Source organism: Phocoena sinus, chromosome 7 (assembly GCF_008692025.1).
Source record: "Phocoena sinus isolate mPhoSin1 chromosome 7, mPhoSin1.pri, whole genome shotgun sequence".
In the NCBI taxonomy this organism is placed as follows: Eukaryota; Metazoa; Chordata; class Mammalia; order Artiodactyla; family Phocoenidae; genus Phocoena; species Phocoena sinus.
This window is the reverse complement of record NC_045769.1, coordinates 34302328-34320490: the sequence shown is the minus strand read 5'-3', so window position 1 is coordinate 34320490 and position 18163 is coordinate 34302328. Positions and strand designations below refer to the sequence as shown.

Sequence of the window (18163 nt, the reverse complement as noted above, 5' to 3'; positions counted from 1 at the left end):
AGTATACATGCTTATATGTAAATAAGTATACATACTTACATATAAATATTATATTATTTTATATTTATATTATGTAATATTATATAGCATATAAGTTTATATTATATATAAGTATACTATATAAATATATATAATTCATTTCCTCAAATTAAGCTATAGTTTAATGCAATCAAAATCAAAGTCCCAACAAGTCTTCCTATGGAAACTGATGAGCTTTTCCAAGACAATCTCAAAGAAGAAAAACAGGATGACATAAAATTAAAGAAATAAAGATATTATTTCTTAATCTCTAATGGCATTAGCACAAGGATAGACAAATGCACCAAAGAAACTGACTAGAGAGTCTGGAAACAGACCCACACATTTATGGACATTTCACTTGTGACAAGGATGGAACCACAGAATAGTGGGTCAAAAACATTCTCAACTGGGTTAAATAGAAATCTCCACACAAAAGAAAGAAGGAAGGAAGGAAGGGAGGAAGGGAGGGAGGGAGGGAGGGAGGAAGGAAGAAAGGGAGGGAGGAAGGGAGGGAGGAGGGAGGGAGGGAGGAGGGAGGGAGGGAGGAAGGAAGGAAGGAAGGAAGGAAAGAAAGAAAGAAAGGAAGGAAGGAAGGAAGGAAGGAAGGAAGGAAGGAAGAAAGAAAGAAAGAAAGAAAGAAAGAAAGAAAGAAAGAAAGAAAGGAGGGAAGGAGGAGGAGAGAGAGGAAGAGAAGAAAAAAGAAAAGATCAAAAGGAAAAAAGAGGAAAAAAGACCTGACTTGTACCTCACAGTACACACACACAAAATCAGTCACAGGTGAATTTGTAGATCTCAGTGTGAAAGGAAAAACAATTAGAAGATAATATAGGAGAATATTTCCATGACGTTGGGGTAGACGATTTCTAAAACAGAACACAAAGAGCAATAAACACAAAGAAAGTCTGATACATTAAGCTACATTAAATTTAGTAACTTCTACTTATCAAAAAGACACCATTAAGAAAGTGAAAACATAAGCCACTGACTGATTTTTGCAACATGTTTAGTATAATTGACAAAGGGCCTATAACTAGAATGTATACACAAATTTATACAAACTAATAAGAAAAAGGCAGACAATACAACAGAATAATGGGGAACATACTTGAACAGGCACTTCACAGAAGAGTTATAAGATCACTAATAATCATTTGGAAGGGAACACACCCTCATTAGTCATCAGGGAAATGAAAGCTAATACCACAAAGCGATACCACAACACATCCCTGAGATGGCTAACCATAAAGAGACTGACACTATCAAGTGGAAGGATTTGGAGTATCTAGAACTCTAATACACTGCCAGTGGAAATATAAGTTGTTATATTTTCTTTGAAAAACTTTTTGGTATTTTGTACTGAAGTTGAACATATACATACTAATGACCCAGAAATTCCACTCCTAGATATATTCCCAACAGAATGTAGGCATATGTATAACATGTACAAGAATGTTTCAAACTATTATTCACCATAGCCAAAAAATAGAAACAACCCAAATAACCATTAACAATAGAATGGCTCAGCTCCCAGCCCCCCACCCGCCCCAGCGAGTGAGCAGACAAGCCTCTTGGGCTGGTTGGCCTATGGTCCAAGAAGAATTTGAGGTCCTGAGGACCAGCTACCCCTCAGGGTAGTGTTTTTCCTTATGGCAAAGTTTTAAAAATAGAGGGAGAAGATCTTCAATTAAGATAGAACTCAAAAGATACCTACATTCTAGATTAAGAGTCATTTGCCTTTGGCACCTCAGGCTGGTGCAACTACACACTGGCCTCTGCTGCCACAGGGTCACCCCGCATTCCGTACCCCTCCCTCCCCCACCCCCCGGCATGAGTGAGCCAGAGCCCCCCAGAAGCAGCTGCTCCTTTAACCCGCTCCTGTCTGAGTGAAGAACAGACACCCTCAGGCGACCTACAGGCAGAGGCGGGTCCAAATCCAAAGCTGAACCCTGGGAGCTGTGCGAACAAAGAAGAGAAAGGGAAATCTCTCCCAGAAGCCTCAGGAGCAGCGGATTATATCTCCACAATCAACCTGATGTACCCTGCATCTGTGGAATACATGAATAGACAACGAATCATCCCAAATTGAGGAGGCAGACTTTGGGAACAACGATATATATATATTTTTCCCTTTTTCTCTTTTTGTGAGTGTGTATGTGTATGCTTCTGAGTGTGATTTTGTCAATATAGTTTTGCTTTTACCATTTGTCCTAGGGTTCTGTCTCTTTTTTTTTTTTAATTACTTCTTAAAAATTTTTTCTTAATAATTTTTTTTATTTTTTACTTTAATAACTTTATTTTATATTCTTCTTCCTTTCTTTCTTTCTTTTCTCCCTTTTATTCTGAGCCATGTGGATGACAGGCTCTTGGTGCTCCAGCCAGGCAACAGGGCTGGGCCTCTGAGGTGGGAGAGGCAAGTTCAGGACACTGGTCCACAAGAGACCTCCCAGCTCCACGTAATATCAAATGGCGAAAATCTCACAGAGATCTCATCTCAACGCCAGGACCCAGCTCCACTCAATGACCAGAAAGCTACAGTGCTGGACACCCTATGCCAAACAACTAGCAAGACAAGAACACAACACCACCCATTAGCAGACAGGCTGCCTAAAATCATAATAAGGCCACAGACACCCCAAAACACACCACCAGACGTGGACCTGCCCACCAGAAAGACAAGATCCGGCCTCATCCACCAGAACACAGGCACTAGTCCCCTCCATCAGGAAGCCTACACAACCCACTGAACCAACCTTGGCTACTGCGGACAGACACCAAAAACAATGGGAACTACAAACCTGCAGCCTGGGAAAAGGAGACCCCAAACACAGTAATTTAAGCAAAATCAGAAGACAGAGAAACACACAGCAGATGAAGGAGCAAGGCAAAACCCCATCAGACCAAACAAATGAGGAGGAAATAGGCAGTCTACCTGAAAAAGAATTCAGAATAATGATAGCAAAGATGATCCAAAATCTTGGAAACAGAATGGAGAAAATACAAGAAACATTTAACAAGGACCTAGAAGAATTAAAGAGCAAATGAACAGTGATGAACAACACAATAAATGAAATTAAAAATTCTCTAGAAGAGATCAACAGCAGAATAACAGAGGCAGAAGAACGGATAAGTGATCTGGAAGATAAAAAAGTGGAAATAACTACTGCAGAGCAGAATAAAGAATGAAAAGAATTGAAGACAGTCTCAGAGACCTCTGGGACAGCATTAAACACACCAACACTCGAATTATAGGGGTCCCAGAAGAAGAAGAGAAAAAGAAAGGAACTGAGAAAATATTTGAAGAGATTATAATTGAAAACTTCCCTAATATGGGAAAGGAAATAGTTAATAAAGTCCAGGAAGCACAGAGAGTGTCATACAGGATAAATCCAAGGAGAAACACACCAAGACACATATTAGTCAAACTATCAAAAATTAAATACAAAGAAAAAATATTAGAAGCAGCAAGGGAAAAACAACAAATAACACACAAGGGAATCCCCATAAGGTTAACAGCTGATTTTTCAGCAGAAACTCTGTAAGCCAGATGGGAGTGGCAGGACATATTTAAAGTGATGAAGGAGAAAAACCTACAACCAAGATTACTCTACCCGGCAAGAATCTCATTCAGATTTGATGGAGAAATTAAAACCTTTACAGACAGGCAAAAGCTAAGAGAATTTAGCACCACCAAACCAGCTTTACAACAAATGCCAAAGGAACTTCTCTAGGCAGGAAACACAAGAGAAGGAAAAGCCCTACAATAACAAACCCAAAACAATTAAGAAATGATAATAGGACCATACATATCGATAATTACCTTAAATGTAAGTGGATTAAATGCTACAACCAAAAGATATACACTGGCTGAATGGATACAAAACCAAGATCCGTATATATGCTGCTGAGAGTGTCTTTTACCCACTTCAGACCTAGGGACACATACACACTGAAAGTGAGATGATGGAAAAAGACATTCCATGCAAATGGAAATCAAAAGAAAGCTGGAGTAGCAATTCTCATATCAGACAAAACAGACTTTAAAACAAAGACTATTACAAGAGACAAAGAAGGACACTGCATAATGATGATAGGATCAATCCAAGAAAAAGATATAACAATTGTAAATATTTATGCACCCAACATAGGAGCACCTCAATACATAAGGCAAATACTAACAGCCATAAAAGGGGAAATCAACAGTAACACAATCATAGTAGGGGACTTTAACACCCCACTTTCACCAATGGACAGACCATCCAAAATGAAACTAAGTAAGGAAACACAAACTTTAAAAGATACCTTAAACAAGATGTACTTAATTGATATTTATAGGACATTCCATCCAAAAACAACAGAATACACTTTCTTCTCAAGTGCTCATGGAGCATTCTCCAGGATAGATCATATCTTGGGTCACAAATCAAGCCTTGGTAAATTTAAGGAAATTGAAATTGTACCAAGTATCTTTTTCGACCACAATGCTATGAGACTAGATACCAATTACAGGAAAAAATCTGTAAAAAATAAAAACACATGAAGGCTAAACAATACACTGCTTAATAACCAAGAAATCACTGAAGAAATCAATGAGGAAATCAAAAAATACCTAGAGACAAATGATAATGAAAACACGATGATGCACAACCTATGGGATGCAGCAAAACAGGTTCTAAGAGGGAAGTTTATAGCAATACAATCCTACCTTAAGAAACAGGAAACATCTCAAATAAACAACCTAACCTTACACTTAAAGCAATTAGAGAAAGAAGAACAAAAAAAACCCCCAAAGTTAGCAAAAGGAAAGAAATCATAAAGATCAGATCACAAATAAATGAAAAAGAAATGAAGGAAAGGATAGCAAAGATCAATAAAGCAAAGGTCAAATACCTTCTTTGAGAAGATAAAATTGATAAAACATTAACCAGACTCATCAAGAAAAAAAAGGGAGAAGATTCAAATCAATAGAATTAGAAATGAAAAAGGAGAGGTAACAACTCACACTGCAGAAATACAAAGGACCATGAGAGATTACTACAAGCAACTACATGTCAATAAAATGGACAACCTGGAAGAAATGGACAAATTCTTAGAAATGCACAACCTTCCAAGACTGAACCAGGAAGAAGTAGAAAATATGGACAGACCAATCACAAGTAATGAAATTGAAACTGTGATTAAAAATCTTCCAACAAACAAAAATCCAGGACCAGATGGCTTCACAGATGAATTCTATCAAACATTTAGAGAAGACCTAACACCCATCCTTCTCAAACTCTTCCAAAATATTGCAGAGGAAGGAAAACTCCCAATCTCATTCTATGAGGCCACCATCACCCTGATACCAAAACCAGACAAAGATACTACAAAAAAAGAAAATTACAGACCAATATCACTGATGAATATAGATGCAAAAATCCTCAACAAAATACTAGCAAACAGAATCCAATTACACGTTAAAAGGATCACACACCACAATCAAGTGGGATTTATCCCAGAGATGCAAGGATTCTTCAATATACGCAAATCAATCAATGTGATACATCATATTAACAAATTGAAGAAGAAAAACCATATGATCATCTCAATAGATGCAGAAAAAGCTTTTGACAAAATTCAACACCCATTTATGATAAAAACTCTCCAAAAAGTGGGCACAGAGGGAAACTACCTCAACATAATAGAGGCCATATATGACAAACCCACAGCAAACATCATTCTCAATGGTGAAAACCTGAAAGCATTTCCTCTAAGATCAGGAACAAGACAAGGATGTCCACTCTCACCACTATTATTCAACATAGTTTTGGAAGTCCTAGCCACGGCAATCAGAGAAGAAAAAGAAATAAAAGGAATACAAATTGGAAAAGAAGAAGTAAAACTGTCATTGTTTGCAGACGACATGATAGTATACATAGAGAATCCCAAAGATGCCACCAGAAAACTACTAGAGCTAATCAATGAATTTGGTAAAGTTGCAGGATACAAAATTAATGCACAGAAATCTCTTGCATTCCTATACACTAATGATGAAAAATCTGAAAGAGAAATTAAGGAAACACTCAAATTTACCACTGCAACAAAAAGAATAAAATACCTAGGAATAAATCTAAGAAGACAAAAGACCTGTATGCAGCAAACTATAAGACACTGATGAAAGAAATTAGAGATGATACCAACAGATGGAGAGATATACCATGTTCTTGGATTGGAAGAATCAATATTGTGAAAATGACTATATTACACAAAGCAATCTACAGATTCAATGCAATCCCTATCAAATTACCAATGGCATTTTTATGGAACTAGAACAAAAGATCTTAAAATTTGTATGGAGACACAAAAGACCCCGAATAGCCAAAGCACTCTTGAGAAAGAAAAACGGAGCTGGAGGAATCCGACTTCCTGACTTCAGACTATACTATAAAGCTACAGTCATCAAGACAATATGGTACTGGCACAAAAACAGAAACATAGATCAATGGAACAAGATAGAATGCCCAGAGATAAACCCACGCACCTATGGTCAACTAATCTATGACAAAGGAGGCAAGGATATACAATGGATAAAAGACAGCCTCTTCAATAAGTGGTGATGGGAAAACTGGACAGCTACATGTAAAAGAATGAAATTAGAACTCTTCCTAACACCATACACAAAAATAAACTCAAAGTGGATTCGAGACCTAAATGTAAGACCGGACACTATAAAACTCTTAGAGGAAAACATAGGAAGAACACTCTTTGACATAAATGACAGCAAGATCTTTTTTGATCCACCTCCTAGAGTCATGGAAATAAAAACAAAAATAAACAAATGAGAGCTAATGAAACTTAAAAGCTTTTGCACAGCAAAGGAAACTATAAAGAAGACGGAAAGACAACCCTCAGAATGGGAGAAAATATTTGCAAATGAATCGACAGAGGATTAATCTCCAAAATATATACACAGCTCATGCAGCTCAATATTAAAAAAACAAACTACCCAATCCAAAAATGGGCAGAAGACCTAAATAGACATGTCTCCAAAGAAGACATACAGATGGCCAAGAAGCACATGAAAAGCTGCTCAACATCACTAATTATTAGAGAAATGCAAATCAAAACTACAATGAGGTATCACCTCACACCAGTTAGAATGGGCATCATCAGAAAATCTACAAACAACAAATGCTTTAGAGGGTCTGGACAAAAGGGAACCCTCTTGCACTGCTGGTGGGAATGTAAATTGATACAGCCACTATGGAGAACAGTATGGAGGTTCCTTACAAAACTAAAAATAGAATTACCATATGATCCAGCAATCCCACTACTGGGCATATACCCAGAGAAAACCATAGTTCAAAAAGACACATGCACCCCAATGTTCACTGCAGCAGTATTTACAATAGCCACGTCATGGAAGCAACCTAAATGCCCATCGACAGAACAATGGATAAAGAAGAAGTGGTACATATATACAATGGAATATTACTCGGCCATAAAAAGGAACGAAATTGGGTCATTTGTTGAGACGTGGATGGATCTAGAGACTGTCATATAGTGAAGTAAGTCAGAAAGAGAAAAACAAATATCGTATATTAATGCATGTATGTGGAACCTAGAAAAATGGTACAGATGAACCAGTTTGCAGGGCAGAAGTTGAGACACAGATGTAGAGAACAAACATATGGACACCAAGTGGGGAAAGCCACGGGGGTGGGGTGGGCATGGTGGTGTGATGAATTGGGCGATTGGGATTGACATGTATACACTGACTTGTATAAAATTGATGACTAATAAGAACCTGTTGTATAAAAAAATAAATAAAATTCAAAACTTCAAAAAAAAAAAAACTAATACTAAACTAGGGGCTTCCCTGGTGGCACAGTGGTTGAGAGTCCGCCTGACGATGCAGGGGACACCGGTTCATGCCCCGGTCCGGGAAGATCCCACATGCCACGGAGCGGCTGGGCCCGTGAGCCATGGCCACTGAACCTGTGCGTCCAGAGCCTGTGCTCCGCAACGGGAGAGGCCACAACAGTGAGAGGCCCGCATACCGCAAAAAAAAAAAAAAAATCACCACAATCTTGGTAGCTTAAACAACAAAAATTTATTCTTTCACAGTTTTAAGGGCCAGAAGTCTAATATCAGTCCCCCTGGGCCAAAATCAGACGTCAGCAGGGCAATGATTCCTCTAGAGGCTCTAAGGAAAAATCCATTCTTGCGTCTTCCAGCTTTTGGTGACTGGCCAGTGTTCCTTGGCTTGTGGTCACATCACTCCAATCTCTACCTTTGTGATCACATTGCCTTCTCTTCTGAGTGTGTCCAAATCTCCCTCTACTTCTCTCTTATAAGGACATTTGTGATTACACGTAGGGCCCATCAGATAATCCAAGATAATCTCCCCATCACAAAATCCTAAATTTCACTGCATCCGCAAAGTTTATTGCCATATAAGATAACTACTGACAGCTATAAACAGTTTTATGCTAACAAATTAGACAATTTAGATTAAATGGAAAAATTCTTACACATGTTACCAAAACTGAATCAAGAAGAAAGACCTATAACAACTAAAGAAATTTAGTTAGTAATTAAAGCTCTTCCTACCAAGCAAATCAAAACAAAAACAAAAAAACTTAGGCCCAGATTTTTTCACTGGTGAATTCTATAGAATACTTAAGAAATAATAACAATCCTTCACAAACTCAGAGAAAAAAAATAAAAAGAAGAGGAAAGAACACTACCCAAGTTATTCTATGATGTCAGTATTACATTAATACCAAAGCCAGACAGACATCACAAGATGAGAAAACAACAAATCATTATCCCTTATGAATACAGAGGTAAAAATCCACCACAAAATATTAGTAAACTAAACCCAACAACATATTAAAAAGGTCCATATACTATGACAAAGTGGGATTTTTCCATCTGAAAATCAATGTAATAAAATTAATGTAATAAGCCACATTAATAAATGTGTCCAGTAAAGGACAAAAATCACATGATCATTTCACTAGATGCAGAAAATGTATTTGACAAAATCCAAAATGTAGTTTTAATAAAAAACTCTGAACAGACTAGGAATAGATGGGAAATTCTTCAACATCATACTCAATGGTGAAAGGCTGAATGTTTTCCCCTTAATATCAGTAAGGCAAGAGTGTTCACTCTCTCTACTTTTAATCAACATTATACTAAAGGTTCTAACCAGTGCAGTCAGATAAGAAAAAGAAATAAAAAGTATCCAGATTTGAAAGAAAGAAGTAAAACTGTCTTTATTTGCAGGTGACAAATTCTGTATATAGAAATTCCTAAGAAATCCACTAAAAAAAAAGAAGAAGAAGAAAGAAACTACTAGAACTAATAAATGAGTTCAGCAAGGTCTCAGGATACAAGGACAAAATATAAAAATCAATTACATTTCCATATATTAGCAATGAACAACCTGGAAATGAAATTTAGAAAACAATTACATTAGAAATAGCAGCAAAATAATAAAATACTTAGGAGTAAATTTAAAAGAAGAAATGTGACTAGTACACTGAAAACTACAAAACATTCCTGAGTGAAATTAAAGATCTAAATGAATGGAAAACATTCCATGTTCTTGGCTAGAAAGATTCAATACTGTTAAGAAATCAATTCCCAAACTGATCTACAGAGCCTACAAAATATACAAACCACTAGCTAACTTAATCAGTATATGGGGATAAAATGCAAATAGGAAAGGACAAGACTTTTGAAAAATCATAAAAGACTATTTGCAGACCTGCAAATATATTTTAAAACCTAAATGAAATGTATAATTTCCTAAGGAAATACAATTTAACAAAATTGATCCTGTTAGCGGTAAACAGTTCAAACAGACCACTTTCCATAAAAGAAATAGAAGAAAGCTAGCAATGAGCTATCACCACAAAAAAGTGCCAGGCCCAGGTGGTTTCACAGGGAATTCTACCAAATTCAAAAACTAGGTATCCCATGGCACCAATAAAGAAAATTTTTTTATTTTTTTATGAAGCATAGCACTGATACCTAAACCCATAAAGAAAATTATAGATGAATATAACATAAATATTGATACAAAGATACTAAACAAAATAATAAAAACAGAATATCCAGCACCACAAAGAAAATATGCAATAACCAAGTGGGATTAATTCTAGGAATGTAAGTTGCTTCAATATTAGGAAATTTATTAATATAAAACACCGCATCAACAGATGTAAGGAGAAAAATTATGCAATTATCTCCATACATGTTTAAATGGCCTCTGACAAAATTCAACACCCTTTCCTGTTAAAACACTCAAGAAAATAGGAATTAAGCCAGTCTTGAAGCTACTATTTCATTTGGTAGGGAAACATTGGAGGCATTTACAAAGATCAGGAACAAGGCAAGGTTGCCTACTGTCTCCACTACTATTCAACATGGTACTGGTGGCATGAGTCAAAGTAGTTAGGTACGAGAAATCAACTAAAGGCAAGAGAATTGGAAAAAAAGAAGTAAAACTATCTCTATTTGAAGATGATCTGATAGTATATCTAAAATCCTAGAGAATTAATAACAATACTAACTCAAATGTTTAAAAAAATTAAACAAAGAAGGACATGAACTTAACATACAGAAATCAACAGCTTTAATATACATAAATAATTAGAAGATACAAAGTAGAAAAAGCCCCACTTTAAGAACAATCTTAACAACAAGTGTGCAAAACTCTTACGAGGAAAACTTTAAAATACTTCTGAAAGTCACAAAAGTAGACTTGAATAATGAAAAGACATCTCTTGTTCTTGAATAGGACAGGTCAACATCATAAAGATGTCAGTTCTACCTAACATCAATTTAATGCAATCTTTATTTTTAATAAAACAAGCTTCCTTGTTGAGATAAACAAGTTAATAATAAAGTGTTTTTATTAAAAGTGACAATAGGGCTTCCCTGGTGGCGCAGTGGTTGAGAGTCTGCCTGCTGATGCAGGGGACATGGGTTCGTGCCCGGTCCGGGAAAATCCCACATGCCGCGGAGCGGCTAGGCCCATGAGCCACGGCCAATAAGCCTGAGCGTCCGGAGCCTGTGCTCTGCAACGGGAAGGGCCACAACAGTGAGAGGCCCGCGTACCGAAAAAAAAAAAAGTGAGAATAGTCAGGAAATCATTGGAAAAGAAAACTACAAGGGCTGGGGGAGGGGTGGGGAACCAGTCTTACCAGACATTAAAACATACTGTAAGTCTTTAAAATAAAATAGTATGGTCTTCAGTACTTTTCCCAAGGTGTATTCATGAAATACTTGAAATGCCTACTAAAAATGACTGACTTTGGGAAATGCTGCATTCCATATTCCCTTCTTCAATATTCATAGGGCACTTAGCATGTTAAAGATTCTTGCAATAAAGGAAATATCTTTGCTTAAAAAGGTAGTATGGTCTTGGTACATGAACTGATAAACAGCAATGGAATAGAACAGGAAGTCCAGAAAAAACCAAATACATGTGGTAGCTTATGTATAAAACTTATGTATACAGGTGGCATCTCAAAACACTAGGGCAAAGATGGACTTTTTAAAAAATGAATGGTGTTGAGACATCTATTTGGGAAAAGAAAAAAAATTAAATCCAGACCTCGTACCACACAGTGCAAATAAATCAGGGATCTAAATGTAAAAATGATATGCAAGTACTAGAAGGCAAAATAGATAAATCCCTTCATGACCTGGGCATATGTAAACAGTTTTTAACTAAGACACAAAATTCAGACGCAATAAAAGATTATAAACTTGACCTCATAAAATTAAGAATCTTTTGCATAGCAAAAAGTACCATAAAAGTCAAAAGACAACTGTTGAATTGTGAGAAAATATTTGTAACACATATCACAGATGCAGATCTAATATCCCCAATAAAGAACTTTTGAAAAACTGAGGGGGAAAAGAAAAATGATAGGAAAATGACTCAAATGGGCAATTCACAAAAAAAAAAAAAAAAAGATTTTAAAAGGGACTTTAAACATATAAAAAGATATGTTATGGCCTCATTTCATGCTACTCTCCCTCTCATTCACTATGCTCCATGAACAGTCCAAGCTATAGAAACTTCACACTTTTTTTTTTTTTTTTTGCGGTTCGCGGGCCTCTCACTGTTGTGGCCTCTCCCGTTGCAGAGCACAGGCTCTGGACGCGCAGGCTCAGCGGCCATGGCTCACGGGCCCAGCCGCTCCGCGGCATGTGGGATCTTCCCGGACCGGGGCACGAACACGTGTCCCCTGCATCGGCAGACAGACTCTCAACCACTGCGCCACCAGGGAAGCCCCACACTTGTTTATTGCTTCGTATGCTCTCTGCCTCCATCTCCCCACTCTTTAAATGGCTAGCTTCTTCTCATTTTCAGGTTTTCACTTAAAAGCCACCTCCTCAGAGGCCTTCTCTGATCGCCTATCCAAAGTCCTATCTGTCCCTCCACAATGATTCTCTATCATAGTGCCCTTTTATTTCCTTAGAACAACAGCCTAATCTGTAACTGTCTCTCCAATTCAAATGTTAGCTTCCAAGGGAAGGTGCTTTGCCTGTCTTGATCACCGTTGTATCCTCAGTGTCTAGCACAAAGCTTGATACATATTTCAAAGTAAATAATGAGAGATTGGGAAATAGCATAACAGATTTCAGGATTTGGGAGGCGAAACTCAGAGTGAAGGCAAGGTCCAAGATGTAGAATTGCAGTAAGCTGCTGAAAGGAATTAAGGCCATTCAAAGAACTGATGTCAAGGTGAGGGATAATTATCCACATTTTCACTAAAGTCATCAACTACAATATCCCTTGATCTGAGCACTATCTCTAGCTAATCCTTCCAGTTCTCTCAGTAATTTACATTTGATAACCTTTTAAAAATCTCATTGAGACCTCCTTTCTCTTTCACCCAGTTTATAAACTCTTCTAGCTCCACTTGCCTCCTTCTGCAGCCTACATCCTCAGTGTATAATCCCCACATCAATGCCTAGCCTTTTCCTCTATCTGCAGTAATTCTCAAGCATGAATCTAAGCATCACTTGGGATAGTTTAAAATATGAGCATATTCCCAGGCCCCCACTCTTCTGGATTCAGTAGGTCTAAGGTGGAGGTCCAGGAATCTAGGTTATAACAAGCACCCCCAGAATGTTTGGATACCGGTGATCCAAAGATAAAATAAACACCGCTCTGGATGAAGAGATGCCCTTCTTCCTATCCCCGCAGAACACCTCCACCTGTACTCTAGAGCCCATACTTTTCCATCCCTTCAGAGATCTTACTTTATTGGCCTCGCTCCCCACTACATCTGTAATCTCAGCTTAAATCCTGATAGCCAAAACTATTTTTTCAGCAAAGCACATCTGATCCATGTCATCCCCCTGCTTAAAAACCAACCGTTTCCTATCACCTGTGGCAGTGGTTCTCAACTTTGAATATACTTGAAATCAAATGTGTTCTAAGCACTATCTACAAATTACTGTTTTCCAAATATACTGAGAAATGTGAGACATCTCTGAGAGATGTATTTGTTTCCAAGTTTTAAAAAACTTGTACAGAAATTACTAAACATTTTGTACAGAAAATACCAGACACATTTATATAGCTGTTCTTATTACCCTATGATAATCCGCTTTCAAGAAATCATGTGCCATACACACACACACACACACGCGCGCGCGCGCGTGCGTGCACGCGCCAAGAAGTCATAGAAAAGACGACCTTTTGCCAAATATATAAAGTTCCATCTGTGGTGTACTGATGCATAGACAGCATTTACTAAATTGAAGAGGGTCATCCATTCCATGTTCAACGATCTACATCATGTATCTTATAGTAGTTGTTATAATAATTTAAATAGCATCTATTTATCATATTACTCTAAGTTTACTGTATAATAAACATCTATGTCACGTAAACTCATCCCTCTGGATCTGTATCTGAAAAGAATTCATTTATGAGATCATTATAACTAAATCCAAGTGCACATTTAATTTCCTAAATTCTTTTGGCTGGTCTACCAAAATGTTAAAATATTCTATGGTCAAATAATTTGGGAAACCAAACTCGGGTAAACAATGTACCTTGCATATATGTGCCCTACTCTTTTTTGAATGTATGTAGATGCTGTTTTATCTATTAGCAAATTCCATTAACAACACTGCCACATGGTAGCTTTTTTATCATTACAGATTTTCCCAGTTGGTAGATACTAAAGAGCCAGCTACTTTTATTGTGGAGAGATTTCTTTTTTTTAACAACAAAAAGGTACCCTCATACTCAAAAAAATTGGAAACCACCATTCTACAGAATAAAAGTCCAAATTCCTTAAGAGGACATACAACAAACACCTCCTATGGCCTAGATTTCCAAACATACTTCTCTTAACACAAACTGTGCAATTTTTTCTCGTATTATCCTAAAGCTAAACCTTAATATGCTCTCAATTTATCATAACAGTGAGTCAAGATTCTAAGTGTTTAGAATTAAGACGGTACTTTACACATCAAGTAATTCAACTCCTTAAATTTATAGAAAAGTACATCACCTTCTTGTGTACCATTTGTTTCCTGATAAATACTGTACTATTTTTTAATAACTTAAGACCAATAGAGAATGTAAAATTTCCTAATAATACTCTAATGAACTTTGAAAAAGTGAGTTTCAACTTGATTCCTCTTTTCCATTTCCTCTATGCTCTGGCAGTACCACTAAATGGTAATTAAACTCAAGAGTTTCACACACTTCAAAAACAAATTTACCTAATTAAGAACAGGATGCCAATAATTCACTTTGCAGATATGATAGAGTTTTGCTCCTACAGGTTTATCTGTAAGAACCTCAGGAATTGAAAACAGAGGTAACTAAGGTTTCTGGAGTTTAGCCCTTTAACCATACAAATGAATTCCCAATGATGATAATGATGATGATGACAGCAGCTAACATTTATTAACTCTTTACTCTGGACTGTATTAAGTCCTTCATATCACTACCTCCTTTAGTTTTTCAGACAACCCTCTAAGGTAGGTAGTAATTACTGTCTTCACTTAACAATTAATAAAACGGGGCTCTGACAAATTAAATAACTGTCAGGGTCCCACAAGTAAACTTTTCCTCAGGTGTTACGGCTCTCCAAAACGAGCGCATGTTTCCCTCCCTCCCATCAGCACGCATTGACCCCTTGGTCCTTCCCAACCCTCTAGGTGGTCTGGTAGGGAACAAACTCCTCCACCAGGCCTCCCACTTACATTCATCAGCCGGTGCCCAGGACCATCCTTGGCCTCGTCTTTGGGCCGATTCAAGGTCTTGCCCTGCTCCTGGATGTTACGGGTTGCAGAAGAGAACTCCGACCCTCTAGCATGTGTGTTTTCCAAGTTGGTACGGGGAATCCTCTGAAGTATCGGGGCTGTGTACAGGGAATGGACCCGCCCGTTGCGGTTATGTGCTGTGTTGGAAACCTTGCCCATGTTTCGGGGCGGCTCCATCCCTCCATCCGCAGCTGGGCAGGTCTGCGCACTAACCAACCGACGACCTGCTACTGCGCAGGCGCAGCCCTCTTCCCGCCTTTCCCACGCTTTTCCTGTGCACGCAGCAACCCACCAGCACTCCGCGTGACCCACACGTTCGCGCCAGGCTTCTGCCCCTGGCTGGCTTTGGGGGCGTACTAGTTAAGCGAGCCTGCAGGGTCAGCGGCAAGTCCTTGCCCAGGCCGTTTAAGTCTCCCTTTGAAGGAAGTCAGAGCAAGCTTGTGGACAAGGCTCCTCAGCACGGGGGATTGAACTTGGTTGTTTCTTGCCTGCCCCTTAACCCATCATAAGCCCTCTTCTCCCTACACCTCCTTACATTATCCCCTGAGCTCCAGATGTTATATTTCCAACAGTCTACATGGACATCTTTACTCGACTGTCCCACAGACTCATAACACAACACGTTAATATTCATCTTCCCTCTCAGACCTCTAATATGTTCCAAACGTATTTAATGTAGCAATGTCATATCCACAAAAGCTTAAAACTTCAGACACAGTTTTGAATTCTAACCCTAAATATTTGAACCCTACTCTTTCTCTTTATGGCACCTCGTCTAGGACATCTCACACACAGATGACTGGAATGGTTTACTCATGGGTCTCCTGGCCTGCTGTCATCCACTCTTTCCACTGCTCCAGTGTTAATACAGCTTACCTTTTAAAGCATACAAAATCACAAACTTTCAGAGTTTCTTTATTGGCCACAAAATTTTAATTCTGTAATATGTAAAAGCAGGGACTCCAAAATGCCCTTTACACCTCAGGATCATTACTTATGGCCATTCTATATGGAATCTATTTTTCTTTTATTCAAAGGCCACCTCAGAGTTCAGCCTTAAGTTTTATAGCCCCATACACATACCCCCAAAGCAGAATTAATTGCTGTCTCCAAGCTGCTACTTGGCATATCCCTATTAGTATATTAGTGGGCTCACACTATTAGAATTAGTTGTTAATTTCAAAAGAGAGTTCTTTGGGGGCACTTTCACTCTTCAGGGTTCATGGCACAATACCCCAATGCCCTTGATACATGTTTGCTGTCATTCTGAGTCTGTGCTGTGTCATGTTTAATCACTGTTCAAAGAGACTTGCTGTCCACCAGCACACTCTGACTTCCTTAGGGTTCATGTGATGCAACAACAAAAATCTAACTTAACTCTAATCAAACCTCTAGCCCTAGCCTCCAGTCTACAGGAAATTAAGGAGGTAGAGAAACAAACTCAATGATACTTTTACAGGTTAAAAAAAAATCAAACAAATAAAAATGTAGCTGGGACTATTTTTAAAAACTGGTTTGGATTCTTCATACACACACACACACACACACAAAATATCACGGGGGAATGTAGAATGGTATGGCCTCTCTGAAAAGAGTTTGGTAATTTCTTTAAAAAACTAAGCATGCAACTACCATACAACCCAGCAATTGCACTCCAGGGTGTCTACCCCAGAGAAATGAAAACTCACATTCACTCAAAAAGCTATACACAAATGTTCATAGCAGCTTTGTTCATAATAGTCAAAAAGCGGAATCAGCTCAGATGTCCTTCGACAGGTAAGTGGTTAAACTTCAATACATACCTTGGATCATGGCTTTGCAATAAAAAGGAATGAACTATGGCCATACAGCGTGGGTTAATCTCCAGGGAATGCGCTGAGCAGAAAGAAGCTAATCCCAAAAGATTACATACTGTACGATTCAACTTGTAACATTATTAAAATTACAAAATTTTAGAAATAGAAGACATTAGTGATTGCCAGGGCTTAGAGTTAGGGGTGCAGGGAGGGGATGTGGGAAGGAGGTTGTGTTTATAAAAGGGCAGCATGAGAGATTCTTATGGTTTTTGGACTTGTTCAGTACCTGGGCTGTGGTGCTATATAGATAAACCCTACACAATTGATAAAATTGTATAGAACTTAATATATACAGACACACACAAGTGTGTACAAGTAAAACTAGGGATATGTAAAACTAGGGATATCTGAACAAGATTGGTAGATCATGTCAGTGTCAATATGCTGGTTGTGATATTATACTATGAATTTTGTAAACTGGTATTTGGAGGCACTGGCCAAGTATACAAAGGATTACTCAGCATTATTTAAGTTGGCATGAATCTACATTTATCTCAGTAAATTTTTCAATTAAAATATATCATGGGGGGGTTTCCCCTGGTGGCGCAGTGGTTAAGAATCTGCCTGCTAATGCAGGGGACACGGGTTCGAGCCCTGGTCTGGGAGGATCCCACATGCCGCAGAGCAACTAGGCCCATGAGCCACAAGTACTGAGCCTGTGCTCCGCAACAAGAGAGGCCGTGACAGCAAGAGGCCCACGCACCACGATGAAGAGTGGCCCCCGCTTGCCACAACTAGAGAAAGCCCTCACACAGAAACGAAGACCCAACACAGCAAAAATAAATAAAATAAATTAATAAACTCCTACCCCCAACATCTAAAAAAAATAATAATAATATCATGGGGGAGAAAAGATGAGACCATTTTAAATTTAGATAACAAACTGAAATGCATAAACCTTGACTAGATCTTAAGAGACAACTGGGGAAATTTGAGAATGGACTGAAATTATTGTTTTTCCAACTGTTTTAATGATATTGTGCTATGCAGAA

General features: G+C 38.1%; 1 protein-coding gene across 1 annotated transcript in view; it reads right to left on the bottom strand.

Moving 5' to 3' along the window:
* The window catches only part of LOC116756959 (C2 calcium-dependent domain-containing protein 6-like), a 91021-nt gene extending 75529 nt beyond the window's left edge, over nt 1–15492 (bottom strand). Inside the window, exon 1 of the mRNA XM_032638157.1 lies at nt 15256–15492. Coding sequence (XP_032494048.1) covers nt 15256–15492 — 237 coding nt within the window. The remainder of the gene's footprint in view (nt 1–15255) is intronic.
* Nucleotides 15493–18163: the final 2671 nt, after the last annotated feature.